At 40.5% G+C, this 18,113-nt stretch overlaps 1 protein-coding gene across 1 annotated transcript in view; it reads left to right on the top strand.

Moving 5' to 3' along the window:
* LOC137049951 (meprin A subunit beta-like) overlaps positions 1–15,890 on the top strand; it is a 42,285-nt gene extending 26,395 nt beyond the window's left edge. Inside the window, exons 10-16 of the mRNA XM_067428700.1 lie at positions 2,994–3,149; positions 3,228–3,452; positions 3,522–3,962; positions 4,085–4,255; positions 5,634–5,742; positions 15,092–15,169; positions 15,361–15,890. Of these exons, the coding sequence (XP_067284801.1) occupies positions 2,994–3,149; positions 3,228–3,452; positions 3,522–3,962; positions 4,085–4,255; positions 5,634–5,742; positions 15,092–15,169; positions 15,361–15,451 (1,271 nt within the window). The 3' untranslated portion in view covers positions 15,452–15,890. The remainder of the gene's footprint in view (positions 1–2,993; positions 3,150–3,227; positions 3,453–3,521; positions 3,963–4,084; positions 4,256–5,633; positions 5,743–15,091; positions 15,170–15,360) is intronic.
* Positions 15,891–18,113: the final 2,223 nt, after the last annotated feature.

Genomic DNA, 18,113 nt, shown 5'->3' on the forward strand with positions numbered 1-18,113 from the left:
CACACTAGAAAGGGAATAAGAAGCTCACACTCAAGTGTTAAACACTACACCCCAACAAGAGAGGTGGGCAAAGTATCTTTTTTTTTTATACCATTGCCCACAAGAGACCCAAGCGCTTGCATTAATTACAAATACCAAAAAATAAAATAAAAAAATACTTTATGCATCAACAGTTGCTTGTTCTTCATAAAACTTCCCCAATGGGAAGCACTTCGTCTACAAAATACAAATTGTACAAAGAAGAACCAGTCTAATCACCCCAATTGTAACAATGGTTAATAAAAGCAAATACCACAACACAAAAAAACGTCAATAAAAATAGAACATTCAACAATAGAAACAAAACAGCAGCGTGATCCGGGGCAGTGCGTCTTGTCATTAAAGAGAAGCTTACACCGCTCAAAGCTGCAAGCATGCCTGTTCTGCGCGTCCCTTCCTACCTGCACGCACACAGTGAAATTGATGGGTCGTTTTAATAAACATGAACAGTCCACCAGAACAGAGATCATACTCACTGCGTTCACAATGATTCTATCATGACTGTACAGGTTCTTGCGGCACTCAAATTGTGTAGTGACTGCAGGACACAGGTTTTAAGTTATACACTCATATTATAAAATCATATTCCACGTTACACTCCTTAACATACCTAATCAAACAATAAACAAAATCAATGCCCCGAACCACACGACTCCAACAGGAACGGGATGCAAAGAGTAACACCTAGCCAGCCATTTGGAATGCTGCGTTTTTATTTAGAGTGCAATCATGGTAATTAGTCACCAGCCGATTACCTTACACAGCCGCATCTACTGGGCAGCTAATTCAAATTCTCCACCAGGGGGAGATATAGGGGGTTTCCCACCCCACTACACAAGCTAGAATTTTATCATTGTTCCACTCAAAATCTACACCTTTGTTACGCAAGCTAAGGAGGAGATCTTTAATGTTCACTCCAAGAGTTTCCATTATCTCCTTATCTACACTCAAACTGCCGCTTCCCTGATAAGCCATGTTGTTTTCTAATAACCTTAAACACCACTGGATTTCTACGGCCTCCGGTCTATTGTGGGTATACCGACCCGTTCAACAAATGTGTCTATATTGGGTGCGTCTAGGCTTTCCCTCAACACTTTCTAAAAGGTAAACAAAAATGGACTTACCAGGACATTTGTAGACAGAAAAGTAGAACTTAAAACCTCATGCTCATTCGGCTTGGATCTGAATTGTTGCGCCAAAAGACGTCACTCGCCTGAGACTGGGAGATTAGTCGGGGTCACCACTTTGTAAACTCCGCCTGTTTGGCCCAACGTAGGAATCCAACAGCTGGTCGAAGGAATACTGCGGGTATGTCTTTTCAGGCGCTTCTATAAAGTACACAATGCACAGTGCAATTTAAAGTGTGAAGATCCAATTTTAAATCTGACTCCATGTTTTAATTTACTCTGACTCTAATTGTATGTAGTTTCATTGAGTTTGTTATGTTTATAAATTTACGGCTGATCGTATGATTAGTTGTGATTTAATTTAGATCTTTGATCTCCCTGAGTATCTCTACTTCTCACTATCTTCGTGCATCAAGGGACCCGATATCTCTTAGAGATATGTTTCGCGAATTACATTCTCAAACACAAACGAGCCGGTTCTGATATTAGTCAGAGGATTGCAGAGTGAATATTTTACCTTTAAGTGGTTGCGCCTGCTTACTCATCTTAAAGCGTAATGGGAATAATAATCACAGGAACTGCAACTTGCTAATACAGTGATAGTCAGAAATCAGATTATCCCTAATGCTGTGCTCCATGCTCCATACATTGAGTCCTACGGTTTGATCTATCCTGACACAACGCCTGCGGAAATACCAGACTTCGATTGATCATACTAAAAGAAGCGGCCTTAGAATAATACAAGATTAATCAAAGTTAATGTTTATTTAGCCAGGCAAAAACATCAAAATATAGGCAAATTAAAAGACAATTATACACAACTGATCAGCATACAATATAACTCAATTATAAAATAGTATAAACATAGTTTCGAAGAGTCATCATTTACCTGGCTATTGAGACACACGGGAACAGTGTGGGAAGTTCTGGATACAGATGCTTCCCTGAGTGGTTTGCTCCTTCTCCTTAAATACTCCCCCAGATCAAAGAACAATAAACATTTAGCACCCAAATATTTATGCAGATCTTGGTTCTTTTCTCAGACCCAAATGGTCCCACCCATCCTTGAGGTCTGACAGCAAATGTTTATCAAAAGATCTTTATGAGCATCTCCTACACCAGAGGAACAAACCCAGTTGTCCTTCTTTTACGACCTGTTTTACTAGAGCTGGAATGAACTAGAGTTCCACTGATGTGAGGATGAAACCTTTTTACCAATCACACTAAAAGTATTTATATTGACCATACAGAAACAGCTTGTGGCAGTATCTGTGAGATTTGCATGTTTGTGTGACCCAGAGGGTGAGAGGGTCATATCCTGGCAGGGGTGAGGAAATAGGATTGGGCCAGGTGCAGTCTTGTTTTCTCTTGTATTCAGAGAGTGAAGTTGTATTGTCATATTGCAGCTTTGATCCCTTGAGTTTGTTCTCAGGTGAAATCCATTCTTACAATATTGCCCTTATATTTTGTTTGCGAGTGATGGTGCCTATAGACAGTATTCAATAGAAGTTCATTAATAAATGTTAAAAGAATATGCCTTATAAGACTTTTTTATCTATCACATCCAATAGTCTTTTTAATCCATTACTGGTCGTTTATTTTTATATTTAATATTTTCCTAATTAACTTTCTATATATTTTGTTACTTAAAGTGTATATTTTATAAATACTGAAATTGCAGATCATACCAGGTTGCTATGGTTGCAATGTTTTTTACACATTGTTACAAGTTTACAAGGTTGATGCCAGGGATAGCCAGGGCCATTGTGATGAACTGAAATGGAAATGAGTTGATGTTGTCTCCGTGTGTGTTTGTGTGCACTGCAGATTCCTCCGTCTCTTTCCTTGACCACTGTAGTTTTGATGATGAATCTCTGTGTCAGATGAGCGTCTGTTCTGCTGCTGATTATGGCTGGAAGAGAGTGAACTCAGTGAAGGGCATCAATGTGACCGACCACACGTACTTGGGCAGAAAGCAGAACGGTCAGATCTATTACAGTCAGTCAGTAGAAATCACTTCCATCCACAGCTGCTACACACCTGTTTTCATGCCCGTTTCAGGCTCGTCTTTGTTCATGCACTTCAGCACTGAGGGCAGAAACCAGGGGGACGCAGCCAGATTGGAGAGCAAGACACTGACCCCTACAAGAGACTGCAAAGTCCAGTGCCTGCAGTTCTACTACTATCACAGCGGGAATCAGTCTGACCAGCTCAACATCTGGATCCGAGAGTACCAGAATGAAGCAGACAGCACAGGAACTCTCAGACTTATGGATCAGATCACAGGTCTGTCTCTTCTTCACACACTCATATAGGCCTGTATCTCAGTGTTACTGACCGCTTCATTTCTTGCAGAAACCCCTGGGAATTACTGGAAGCTGCATCATGTGCCACTGAACGCCAATAAATCTTTCCAAGTTGTGTTTGAAGGCCGTAAAGGAGCAGGAAACTCCAGTGGAGGCTTCTCACTGGATGATATCAATGTTTCAGAGACCGAGTGTCCCTTCACATGGCAGATAAGAGACGTTGAGAAGAAAATGGACAGTGGGTCGTACGGTTTCAGGAGTCCACTGTATTACTCCAGTGATGGTTATCGCTTTGTGGCTGGGTTATCGGTGTTCAGGAATGAATTTACAGTGGGTGTTAGTTTGGTATCTGGTGCAAATGATGATAATCTGCGGTGGCCTTGTCCATGGAGACAAATAACCGTCCAGATCCTTGACCAGAATCCACACATACAGAAGCGCATGTCCTTTGAGCAAAGCGTCACCACTGACCCTAATGTGACTAGTTATGGTTAGATCTTTAATGCAATCTGATATTATTATCCTCATTATTCATGTGTTTATATGCAACATTTCAAAGTTATTATCTGTAGCTTTCGGGGTTATTTTAAAAGCCATATTTTGCTCTAACAGATGGTGTCTATTACTGGGACAATCCTCGAAAGGCTGGAGAACAAAATGACATTGATGGCGAGTCTGTATTTGTGGGTGGAGGAGCCTCTATAAATTTCCTCTCAACAGCTGATGTCACTAGAAGAGAGTTTATCAAGGGCGGTGACCTCATACTTCTCATCACCACACAAGGTAGGATTTGAGCTCAGAGAACAGGTTTATCTGCTGTATTAAGAGCAAACTGGGCCTTATTAGAATGATATGGAGCCGGATCAGCCTCAGAAATAATACATTTACAAAAAATTCATAAAAGCACAATAAAAGCATAAATATTTCCCCACATGCTCACAAAAATGCATCTTACCTAAATAAATGTAAAATCTTTACACAAGTCAAGTTCAAGTGAGTTAATGACCATCACATCTTTATGAATAGTATTTTTGAGACCTTCCTGACAGGTTAAGATTCATAAATATCTTTTTTGGAGGATGTTCTATTTAGCCAATCACAGTGAGCGTTTAATCCTCCAATCAAAACGCTCCTTACTGACCAGACTAAAGAAGCTCAATGCTGCGCTTGTCCTGTGCATTGCTCCATGATCGGGTCCTTCATGGAAACACATTTTAATGGGACTGCACATGCCCTGTTTATAAAGATTATCTGTAATGATATTAATAAGTGTTAAATATACTTATTACACGGCTCTGTGAAATACTTGATTCTGATTGGTCAATCGCGCATTCCAGCGGTACGTTATTTCCAGATAACAACCGCTCATCCGGGAACTACGAGTTACTTGACCGGTTCTACTTCTGTGCTTAACGCTGGCGCCATCTTGTGTCTTAAACAGCCGTGGGTTACAATGGAAGACTTCAAGGCGGGTTTCCTTTATAAAGTTTTAAATATGGATATTTTTCTGACACAAACGCATCGATTGGAATCAGAAGGCTCTATTAACCCATCGGAGTCGTGTGGAGCACGTTATTTGACGGACAGCTGCATTTGACTTCAAACACAACTACTGCAGGGATTAACGTTAGCCTGGGCTTTTTAAATATAACTCTGATTGTATTTGTCTGACAGAAGAATGTCATAAACACCTATAATGACCTGAGGGTGAGTAAATCATAGGCTTGGTTTCATTTTTGGGTGAACTAACCCTTTCAGCATTCATTCTCAACATTTAGCAGCAATAGATAAAGGCTTAAAGCAGGTTGGAACTCTCGAAACAATATTTTGTTGGCGTTGAGGTCCTGATCACTCTGTCGGGGTTTATTCTGCGATAACAACTGGCTGGGTGTACATTATCCCTTACATATATTTTATTTAATAAAAGTAGTAATATCAGGTTCACAGTAACTTTTGATCAGGCATTAAAAACAGCCACCCCCACCACCTGATGGAGATTTCCAACATACTCATCATTCATAAATGTGTGATGGACATTAATTCCAGAACTTCATTTATCCATATATGTGTACCAGATTTTAGATCCGGCTCCATACATGATGATTGGGCAGGAATGATATTCCCCTTGTGTCTGATCTTTATGAATGTTGTACTGTTCCAGATATCTCAGCGCTGCTCCAGAACGACTCTCTACCCTGCCCTAAAGCAACGGTGAAGAACTTCAACATTTCTACTGACGCCAATGCCCAGCAGAGACCATGTGCTGCGAGGTGAATGCCCTTTAACCTCTGGTGTACATAGGATTGCCAACTTCAGTGTGACAAAAAAGGGACACCCTTTCAAACATAAAAACCTATCAAAAACAATTGCATCAATGACTTAAAGGACATAAATAAAAATAAGTTAACAACAGCTCAACAATAAACATGAGATCAAGTATGTGAACTGATTATTTTACATTTGATTATTTTACTTATTTCTAAAGAACTCTTTACTAGCCGATTTGGGGCATTTTAAAGGGATAGTTCACCCAAAAATGAAAAGCTCATTATTTTAATGAAAAGGTAAACCTGTATGAGTTTCTTTTTTTCTGCTGAACACAAAAGATGATATTTGGAAGAAAGTTTATACCCAGGCTGCTTTGGGGGCACCACTGACTTCAATAGTAGGAATGAATGTTCCTATGTGTTCAACATAAATACATTTATACAGGTTTGCGAATTCAACTACATTGAGGTGGGAACTCGAGTCATATGACTTGACTCGAGTCCCAATTTTCAGGACTTGCGACTTGCTTGATTGAAGTATGAAAATGACTTTACTTTGACTTGAGTTACTTGAGACTTGACTTGACTTGCAGTGGAAGACTCGACAATCACTTGAACTTCTAATAAACAAACAGCAATAAAATTAATTTAAAAGATAATTATTGTGACGTCAGCACCATCAGCGTCTGTGCCTTAACTCTGCACAATTCAAACCGTGCCAAACATGGCAGATAGTGGTCGAGCTTCACAAATATTCTCGTTTGGCTATAAGGACTTTGAACTGGACCGTGCCAATAAAAAAAGATTTGCCAGATGCAAAATATCCAACGCAAGAGTATCTGACACGACAACCACAACATCAAATTTCATTCAAACTTTTAAGAACCACAAGGAAAGGTAAGAAAGTCATCTCTTTATAGCCAGTTTCACTAAGATCTATAACGATTACTAATGTAAGTTAATGAATTAATCTTTCTATTTGTCATAATTTGGCCTTGGTTGCATATTGTTTTTTTTTCTAATTAGAAATGTTAGAAATTTGGCTATAACAGTGGCGTAGCCGGAATTTGAATGTTGATGGGCATCTTAAAATGAGCGGGCCGCTCTATATTAAATGTAGGCTATAATGTCTGTATTAAATGTGCGCATTTTCAAGTGTTTGTGTGGACTGCGTGTGGAAATTAAGGCCGGAGACACACTGCAAACATGGGGTGAGCATGGCGTTTCTGCTGCGTGTCAGCTGCGGGGCGTAAATATATAGCCTACTGATACAGCAAAGACAACGTCGGCAGTATTGACCATACTATGGTATTGACGGCCAAGCATGGCGTGAGCGTCTCGGCTGCGTGGTGTGTCCGTTTCTTATTTTGGCTCCCATGTTAACAGTTAGAGCTTGCACACTGCCTGCGTGACGAGCATCTCAGGCGTGGCTTGAAAACGCGTACATGCTAGAAATGGAACAGATTAGGGGTGTCCCCGACTAAGGATTTACACATTCAAATCAGAATTTTCGAATCTCTCTATGGTCGACCAATAGTCGAATCATCTATGTGTGTAAACCATAGACCGGAAAAAATAAACGGTATAAACGGGTTGGGAAGGGCAGGACACTAGTCAGCAGGAGGCTAAGACTATTTTTATTTTACTTTCCACACTGCACACAGCCACCACTTTTAATAAAGTGATCAAAACAGGCTAACGTTACACTACACATTCGTAAATTAACCGTTCTCTCATAACATTTAAAAGCCGCGATCGAAACACAGACCATCACACAAATATATAAAAGAACATTTTGATAAATAAACCTAAAAAAATACCTGCCTAGTGAGGAAAAGAACACTTTGTGCGTTTATATGCACGTTCTTAAGCCGATTGTGCCTATAGGGGGTCGCACACCGGACTGAAGCTCAGCGCCGTGTCTCAGGGATCTCACACCAGGCAGACGTGAACATTATATACTCGCCGTGCGCGAGCTCAATTTTGAATGGACTTCTGACAGAAGAGCTGCACGATGAGTGTATCTTGTAGCACAGGGTGAAATCAGTATGTACATTCACGATTTGAGGGAAATATACATTTAATCGCCGCGGACAGGTGTCGAATGCCGCCGTCGGTGTATGGGTTCAAATTTTAAAGGAGCGGCGAGTCCCGCGGCACGTCTTTATAACACTAATATTGAGCACCCCCATATTGCCAAAATGGTATGATCCTCGTTTCATAACACCCGCGAAGATTCGACCTTGAGATCAGTGGTCGAATCGGGTCCTGCATAACGATGCATCGAATCTTCGACTATTAGGGGTCACCCCTAGAACAGACGCTTATTTTTCACACAACACGCAAGCGTGTTGAAAGTGTTTCCAGGGAAAAATAGAATAGGAAAAGATGTTTATGTAATGTCACGACTCAAAGCATCACATCCCAACGCAAGCACACGTGGACCTGGCTTTACAGAAACTTGCCGATCAGATCACAGAGACCGCACAAAAGAACCCAGACTGTCTTAATCATTCTTGGGGATTTTAACAAAGCAAATCTCTCCAGTGAACTGCCAAAATACAGACAGCATCCCATTTCACATCCCACCAGAGACAGTAATATAATGGACCATTGTTATACAGCTATAAGGAATTCATATCACTCTGTCCCATGGGCAGCTTTGGGACTCTCTGATCAATGCCTGGTTCATCTTATACCAAATTACAGACAAAAAATAAAATCTGCTAAACCCGCAACACAAACTGTATAAAGATGAACCACCGAAACAGAGTGGGTCTTAAAAGCCTGTGTAGGGGACTCTGTATAAGGGAAACGGGTCCATTTAGTTCGAATGAATGAATTAATTCATAAGGACTTTTGCAAGAGTCTATTTTACAACCGAGCAAATGACTCGTCCAGTGTCCAGCGTTCACAAACGGGCTGTAACTGCAGCGGATATTAATATCCACACAACATAATTTTAGTTACAAACAAAACTTTATTGATTACTCTAGCACGTAAAACTAACATCTAACAAAAAACACACATATTCACACGAGTTGCAAAAAAAGAGGAAAGTGAGGAAAGAAAGACTCTTAAGAGAGAAAGAGATAAAATCCCACGTTTCTAGCAATATATTTATTTATAACACAACCTGAATGAACCACCAATCATTAACTTAACCCTCCTATCGTTTCTTAGGAGTCCTTAGGAGCTTATTCAATTTGATATCAATGCACCAGTTCAGTTTAGTATCTGGAGGTTTGTCTTCTGTTTCGTCTTGGGGATTCCCTTTCGGTCCTGGCTGGCGAGGGTTTTTTTCATGGTTTATGACGGTCTTGCCTATCTTTGATGGACGTCTTGGGAAGCCAATCACATGGCGTGTTGGCGGCTGGATGGATGGAAAGTCTTGTGGATGTTTGAAGTTGAAGCACGCTCGCAGAAGATTCGTCAAGGGAAGCTTTGCGGCTAAACTTAACTCAGAACACGAGACTCACAGAAAAGAAAAGAAATTTAAGTAAAAGAAAGGAAAGTGAGAGGAGAGTCCTAGATGGCTTGAATGAATTTAACCCATTTTCTCAAATCTGGGTCTGCCATGATTGTCTACCCGTTGGAGTTCTCCAGCTGATTTCTGGACTCCACCCCAACTGCTCTTCCAAACTTCTTGAACCGAACTGTTGAACTGACTGAACTCTTTGTTCAAGTTCTGAGATTAAAACTCAAATTTGTGCCCATCCTCTTAGATGGATTCTGACCAATCAGGGGTCGTCTTGGTTCTGGTTTGACTGTTTATAATGACAGTTAGGCTATGTTACTATGCTCACTGTTGCTACGTTCAGATGCACAGTCACGCATGCAGTGAAGAGCAGAAAGCGGCGACGAAAACATATGCTGAATCTGACATCGCCCCCTAGCCTGACAAGCCAGACCCACATCAAGATGTTTGGTCTGGAAACTCACCATAGACAGGGCTCAGTCCGAGGGGCGGGATAAATGGTTGTCTTTCAAACTCCCTCTGCACGCGATAGGATAGCGCTACACCAACCGGAGCAACGACGGTGAAGGGGAGCTCGCTGACTGATTAAACATTCGCCGTATCCGGTCGGCTAAACTCCGAACACATCTTCCCTTTTTAAGAATGAGGCCATCCTTAAAAATATTCTTGTTTGCCGTAACCCGACCGACCCTGTCAATTTAGGGCCGACTCAATTTTTTATTTTTTTTCCCTTTTAGTCCGACCGACTTGCCGGTTGTAAATTGGCTTTAAGACCGACCAATTTCTTTTTTTACTTTTCAAACAACTAATACAACAGTAATAAAATATGAATTATATTCTAGTAAGTATTATAAATGTATAAATTGCCTGGGCCATACAAACGAAGGCTACGTTCTTTCGTTTATAGAAAAACCCGTGACGTCATCTATGTTTACACTATGGTTAACGGATGTCACACTATGGCCAGCACGTGCGTTCGTTTCGGCCATGGTTTCGGCTCGGCTCATACTCTCATTCACTGTAACGTTTTAAAGCCCTGTCGGAGATTTCGCCGCATTGTGAGATAGGAGTCAGGAGGACCATGGACACGTTACACACACCAGGCAAGTGCACTGCAGAGGGGAGGGCTTTGAGCCCCTGTCCTTTTTGAAAATGAATCAAAAGTGCCCCCTCAACATTTATCATTACTATATTGTGGCGAATAAAACAGATTTTGAATTATAATTAATATAACAACGTGTACAAAACAGTAACAAATGGTGGAAAAGCCGTTTATCTTGTCTCTGTCAGTCTGAAATGTCGTTGTCATAACGCGTTGCTATGGGTAGCGTGTGTTCTGCTCAACCCCAGCGCGTGGTGGGAGCGGCGGGACTGGTTGTAACTTGAAAAATAATGCTTTATGTATGGTTCTGTCGATGGATACACGTACACTACAACAGCGATAATAAAAGAAACCGTGGGCAAAACGGTCTATCTTTGTAAACTGTGTTCAATGCATGCGAGTGCTGCCGTATGACCAGTCATTTTCGGCATCATCACTCAGTATATTCGCCAGAAGACGCGAATGAGAACCCTCTGCAGTGAGAGAAGATCTGTCTCTTTGCGCAGCGCGCGCACGTCTCACAGCGCGCAAATATTGAGTTCTTTCAAGTCTTGCGTTTGAACGGATAAACTCACACAAAAAGTATGTCAACATGTCGATCTTGATGAGTATCCATCAGACAGTCTGTATATGCCTTAAGAGAACTTTAGACAGTTGAGAAAGACGATGCATAGCTCTGTATTAGGTCTTAAAGGGGCAGTAGCCTTTACTGCTCTCTGTCAAACAAAAGATAAGGACTCACTCACTGCTCTTGATTAAATAGCTGGTTATAGACTTAATTAATTGAATTCATAAAAACAACTTTTTGCTTTTTAATATTCAAATGCACTAGTCTGTATCACCAGATGCGTTGGTCTGGCAAGAAGTGGAAGCCACTTCAGAGACAGACACAGATAGTTGCGTGTTCACAATAGAGCGTAAAACGACCCCTTTTTACACAATCGAGCGTAAAAATAAGAAACATATCACGGGAAAATACTAAAACGGGAAGACAGCGGGAAAAGAGCTAAAATACGTGAGAAACCCGGAAAAAAAGGGAGGGTTGACAGCTTTGAGTCAATGACAGCTAGCTGGTGGTTGGACACTTTTCTTTAAGAATGCACCGGAAATTTATGCAATAAACATGTTTTTGACAAATATTTCAATTTGTTTGTGGTCTATATAGCCTGCAATTAGCCTACACGCCCGAAGGCACGGCTTGAAGACCCAGTCAGTGATGTCACGATATGCAATTTGTTTAAATTCATACCTACGTAATCACCATCACCAAAAATGTACTTTTTTTTTGTATTAAAATTTGAAAAAAAAAATATAGACATACCTACCGACCCTTTTTAAAAAAAATTTTACTGTTACTGCAAACCAAAATATTTTTAAGGATGGCCTGACTTCAGTGCCGCTCTTTGTTCTTTTCTCAGAGGAAAGCTTAACTCCAAGTCTTCCGGAGGCGCGGGCAGAGCTGATTCGAAAGACCGCCGCCGTTCGCCAGTTTCTGTGTTTACTAGAAGACTGTGTTACTAGAAGCACGCAAACGCAACTCGGCCGTCGTCATTATGGCCCCGCCTGCCGACTCTATAGCCTACCTACACGATGTGATTGGGCCGTCCAGATTCTGAGGAATACAGCTCAGATAGGAATTGAGAGTTGCTAGACCACACTTGCGGGCAAATTAAATTTGCTGCCGCTAGGGTGCGTCTAGATTTCTAGGCTAATCGTCCCCTAAACCCTCATTCACTTTTCCCTACGTTAGACCACTCTTACAGCTCACTTGAAGGAGTAAATGAAAAGGAGTGAATGAAAACAAGTGCATGAAGTCGGACAGCCATTGAGTGTACATCGGCTCAGACATGTCCACTGTGGTTTCGGACACCACTACAAATGGCTGTCTCTTCAAATAATGCCCTATTTAGGGTTAGGGGGCAATTTTGCATTCAGCCATACACATTTTGAAAACACTTTTATCCTCAGCAGTCTGAGGTAAGGGCGCAGAAAATAAATGAGCCAATTTCTCTCACTGAAGTTCAGACAATGTGCTTTTTTTAAAAATCCTTTTTAATTTTTAATAATTTTTATGCTTCCGTTCCGTCTTTAAGGTCAACTCAGCTCAGCCTTTTGAGATGTTATTTGAGGTTATTTACGTTTTTCTGGATTTAAAGGAACAGGTGAAATAAAGAGATAAAAAAATGTTTCCTGCACTTTTTAATAATTCCAACACTGGTGGCACTTTATTTTTGCCTGTTTGTGTTTCTGGATGATATTCATAATGATGTTTTACCAGTGAAATTTGAAGCACAGAGAGAGCAGTGTTGAATATTATATACAGTTCGTTCGTTCGTTTTTAAAAGGCCCTAATTTTATCACTAATTGATCAAAAAATATCAATACATGTTTTTAGGTATATAATTGTCCGGTCCTTGGCCAGTGAGGAGGGTTCATTTACTGGACCCCAAGCAATTTTAGATGAAGAGCCCTGGCTCAGTGAGAGGTGACTGTGGGTGCGTCTCAATCAGCTCCCTAGTCAATTAGCCCATTGACTTATGTCCGGATCAGTGCCCTGAGTAGTGGACTAGGGAGCTGATTGAGACGCAGGGTGTGTCATCCCTCTGCGCAAAAGCACCTTCAGCCTGGTCTGTGAGGGGCGCTAGTGAGTGAAACAGACTATCAAATGAAATGGCTGATTGATACGTACATCTATCAGCACTAAAGTCTTGTTGTGTCTCTTTGTAAAAATGTGTTTGTCTTTGTTTTTATAGGCTGTATGTCTTGTATCTTTTATGGTTGAACTTGCAGTGTGTTATGTGTCTTTTTCATCTGCAAGCAACGTTGTGTGTGTGTATGTGTGTTGTTACTAACCATGTACATTTGTGTTATATTTTTGCTCTTTTAATATCTGGGCCAGGGGACTACAGATGAAAAATAGCCTTTTGGCTAATTCTGGCTTTTTTACTCATGTTTATTCATGTGTTTTTAATTAAATTGCATTGTCCCCTTACGGATAAAGTAATCTTAATTAAGGATGACCCAAAGTTAATATAGGGATTACATTTTCTAATTGAATTAGCATATTATGACGTCATATGGTGGTGACAATCTTGGACTACAGAATTTTCATGAAAAGCCACACGTTTACATGATAAAATGCCTAGACCACTGTCATTGTCATTTTGACTCCCCACCCTGCCTCCGAACTGTCCTATGAATACTTCGACTTCGTTTAACATACCCAGTGGCATAAGACAAAGTCTCCACCACAATACTGTCGCCGCGATCGCGGAGAGGCGCGCGGTCAGAAGACGCTTCATGGCGAGCACGGTAAAAATGCCTCGTTCCCAACACTAACACACCTGCTAACTTCTCGATGAATACTCCGACCCCAGGAAACATTGTTCCCACCACTGACATTGGGCAAAGGACCATCTACTTAGGACCATGCACTTTTCATTGGCCTACCAGCTAGCTCCATTTCCAAATTACAATATATTCAAAACTCTGCTGCCAGACTGCTCACCCACACCAAGCGTTCTGCTCAAATTTCCCCAATTCTGCATGATCTTCACTGGCTTCCTGTGTCTTACCGTATTAAACTCAAAATTCTTCTTCTCACTTTTAAGTCTCTGCATGGCCTTGCTCCCCCCTACCTCTGTAACTTGCTTCTCCCTTTCAACCCTACTCGCTCTTTACGACTCGGTGTTTTTTCACCACAGAAACCAGGGTCTAAATGAAATTCTGGGAAAATATTTCCCCCTAAAAATGGCCCTGCTCTCGAGGTCGTACTTTTTCAAAGTTCAGGTACTTTCGAGGGTGGGACTTGGGCGCTGAACATGCTGATTGGTTGAGCTTGCTGCATTTGATTTCAACCAGCATTTTTAAGTCTTTACTTGTTATTGTTGCAGACAGTGTGTGTCGCGCCAAAATGATTACTGTCCGTCACTGACGGGAGGAGCAGTTGTGTGCAGTCCTACATTACCGGACTAATCTGCCTAGTCTTCACGGTACTTTAGACCGCAGTGGAAATGCAGACAGTAGCAGGTCTAGGGGGGAAAGTTCCTCTAAAAAAAGTTCCTGATACAAAATGTTCCGGGTAATTTCGGTGGAAACCTGGTCACTACAACAAATTCCTAGTATGTGTAAACATACCTGGCAATAGCTCATTCTGATTCTGATGAGCCAATCGAATATTAGTCATCTTCAGATAGTCCAAAATGCAGCATCCAGGCTGTTGACAGGAACACAGAAATATAATCATATTTCCTCGATATAACAAGCATTGCACTGGCTGCCGGTTTGTTAAATACTGCTTTTTGTTTTTAAAGTCCTAAATGGATCAGCTCCAACATATCTCTGAACTTCTGAACTTAAATAACTCTGCTAGATCATTACGGTCATCTAATAAATGATTGCTGATGGCTCCGAGAGCTAGACTTTAGATGAGGGCTGACGGTGATTTTTCTATTATTGGTCCAAAATTGTGGAGTAGTCTTCCTCTCTCTTTAAGACTAGTATCCACAGAGTCTGAATTTAAATCTAAGTTGAAAACCTACTTTTGATTACAGGGTTACAACTGTATTTGATTTTTAATATTGATTTTAAAGATTTCAATTTAGTTTCCGATGTAAACTCCCTTTATTATTGCATTATATTATTTGTTGTATTTGTTTGTCCTCTCGTACAGCACAATGGCCAACTACTGTTTTTGTGCTATATAAATAAAATGTTGATTGATTGATGCATCTGATGATGATAACCTGACAGTATGTTTGTGTGTTTCTTAGAGCTCTTCCCACACCTCCACCGAACTCAAGAACTACAGTGAAAACTAGCACTAGAGCTACACCAGGACCCACTGAGCGGTGAGACTACAACATTATTTTAAACAAGTTTATGAACTGACATCCCAATATAATCAGACTACACTGGTTGCACTCTATGTTTTTGACTCGCTGTTATTTTGTGAAGTGATATTGCATAGACATTATAAATGTACATTTGGTCTTTTTCTATTGCATTAATGCCGTTTATCTTCCCATCTCTCCTCTTTTAGCGAGTGTGTGGACATATTTTGCAGCTCCAGTGGAAGGACGGCTTCCTCTCTGATCATCCTGATGCTTTGCTTTCTTTTGCTGGAGATTTAATCATGACGAATCACCATTATCACTGCTCTCTACATCTGAATACACAAGATTTCAATCTGTCTGTGTTATTAATTATAGGAGGTGCTTGCATATAATCTACAATCAATGTCAATCATAGCTTTAATCAGAATAGTTACCAATATATTATAATTTGTGAGATCTTATTGTAATCAATGTACGATTCAGACATTCCCTGTAGAGGTTAAGGGTAAATATTCACAATATTTGAGCTCTTATTGTAATTATAATATATGATTCACACATTCTCTGTAGAGGTTAAGGGTAAATATTCACAATATTTGAGCTCTTATTGTAATTATAATATATGATTTACACATTCCCTGTAGAGGTTAAGGGTAAATATTCACAATATTTGAGCTCTTATTGTAATTATAATATATGATTCACACATTCCCTGTACAGGTTAAGGGTAAATATTCACAATATTTTCTGTCTTTTCAATGGAATAAATCACTGCTTGATTGTTCTACAACCAATCAGTTTAATCAATAAGCAGGGCTCTCAAGTTTTGAACTGAGTTCAGAGTGAGATTTCGGCCGTGGCGGCAGCAACGGGGTTTGGCTGGGTACGGGGGTCTGATATGAAAAACGACAAATTCGTACAGATAAAAAAATATGCATTTAATTAGTGTGTGTGTGTGTGTGTGTGTGTGTGTGTGTGTGTGTGTGAGAGAGAGAGAGAGAGAGAGAGAGAGAGAGAGAGAGAGAGAGAGAGAGAGAGAGAGAGAGAGAGAGTGGTTAGTGTTGTTTATTGGTGTTGGTAGCAGGTTTTTGAGGCCTTCAGCCCAGAGGTTGGTGGCACCTTAACATGAGCACGGTCGCGCTGAAGTGAGCTGTGGTTTACAACAGAGATTATTTTACTCTCAGATAATCTCAGACAGGCTGCCTATGATTATTGTTTGCTATATCAGTATGGTTGTATTGTTTCCTCTCTTTATGACAGCGGCAGGTCCGGCTCTAGCTCTTTGGTTGCCTTAGGCGAGATGGAGTTTTGCATTTTCAATTCCACATTGAATTTTGCTCCATTCATTGCGGGATATATCATCAAATTGCAATCGCAAGTATCTTAAATGGAAGTTTAAATGCAATTTAGAAAAATAACATTTAAATGATCATTTTGCTACAATTTTTGCTTGAACATGTTAAACACATCTAAATATTTCTGTAATACATTTTAATTTTAATTTTGCAACTTATATAAAGTATTACAATAAACAATTTATGTTTAAATTATATGTTAAAACTAGTGTAGGAAATAGCAAATGTAAATTATATTATTCAATTTGAATTATCATTTTGTTCCAAATGTTGCACACATGGTATGGAAAATGTAAATTTAAATACTGAAATGCATTGCCATTTACATATTGCATTGCAAATTTTATATCGCTACACTTCATCTTCCAATTCTTCAACTTCCAGTTATAACTAAATCCACTGGCTGGTGCTGTGGAGCGAGTTAATAGAAAAATAGATTGCCTAGCAACGAGGGGGAGAGGACGCTGGCGTTGTCTGTTCGCCGCTTTTCCACCCGATTTTAGTTTATATACGTTAATTATAAACTTTATTTTAATTTTATTTTTTGTCATAACTAGTACATTCAGTCAGTGCTAATTTTGGGACATATTGCTTGGCTCTTATCGTCTCGGATAACTCTTCTCGGCTGTTGACAGTTGGCTGTTGACAGTTGGCAGTTTGAATGGACTCCCTCATGACAGGAGAGCACTTTTATACATCTAAAACCTTTTTTTGTACGGATTTTTACGTTTTTTCTCCAAATTTCAAAGAATTTTACTCACCCCTGCTATCTCTTCTAAAATCGGCTGTTTGCTGGAATTGCTGGGAGTTGGTGCATACACTCCTCTGCTATGGTATGGACCATCATCTCGCTGTGCCTGACGGTGTTCCAGCTCTGTGTTTCTATAATGCATAGCGCTAGTCAAAACCATTCAGCGGCCGTCATGAAGCTTAAATATTCCATTCCACAGCTGCTAAATTTCAACGACCGCACATTTCCGGCGTGCATCGCGGTCATTAAGGAACTTGGACTTCTGCGCAGATCTGCATCAGCCATACCATCCATCTGGACCTCCGTCGCACATCTGCAGCGTCATCACAACAGTGTTGCTCTCCGTTTTGGTAACACGTGAATCACCGCGAGATCTCACCAATCTAAACTGGATTGCACGGGAAACACCGCGAGATCTCACCAATCTAAACTGGATTGCACGGGAAACACCGCGAGATCTCACCAATCTAAACTGGATTGAACGGGAAACACCGCGAGATCTCACCAATCTAAACTGGATTGAACGGGAAACACCGCGAGATCTTTTAGCACAGCGCATGACAGAAAACGTGGAGTGGATTTTAGTGTTTTATGGCCAATAACGAGATTCACCACCCCATCAACGCTCAAAATAGAACTTTTTAATGCACAATCCCTCACAAATAAGTCATCTTTCATCCAAGACCACATCATTGATAAGAGATTAGACCTTATGTGAAAGAGACTCTTTAACTACAGACCTTCAGCAATTCTCCTCTGTTGATCTCTCCTCAGTCTCTGAGTCGGTTGACTTCTACAACAAGTCTCTGAGCAGCCTTCTAGATCTTCACGCACCTGTCATAACTAGAATGGT

Source organism: Pseudorasbora parva, chromosome 20, assembly GCF_024679245.1.
Source record: "Pseudorasbora parva isolate DD20220531a chromosome 20, ASM2467924v1, whole genome shotgun sequence".
Lineage (NCBI taxonomy): Eukaryota > Metazoa > Chordata > Actinopteri > Cypriniformes > Gobionidae > Pseudorasbora > Pseudorasbora parva.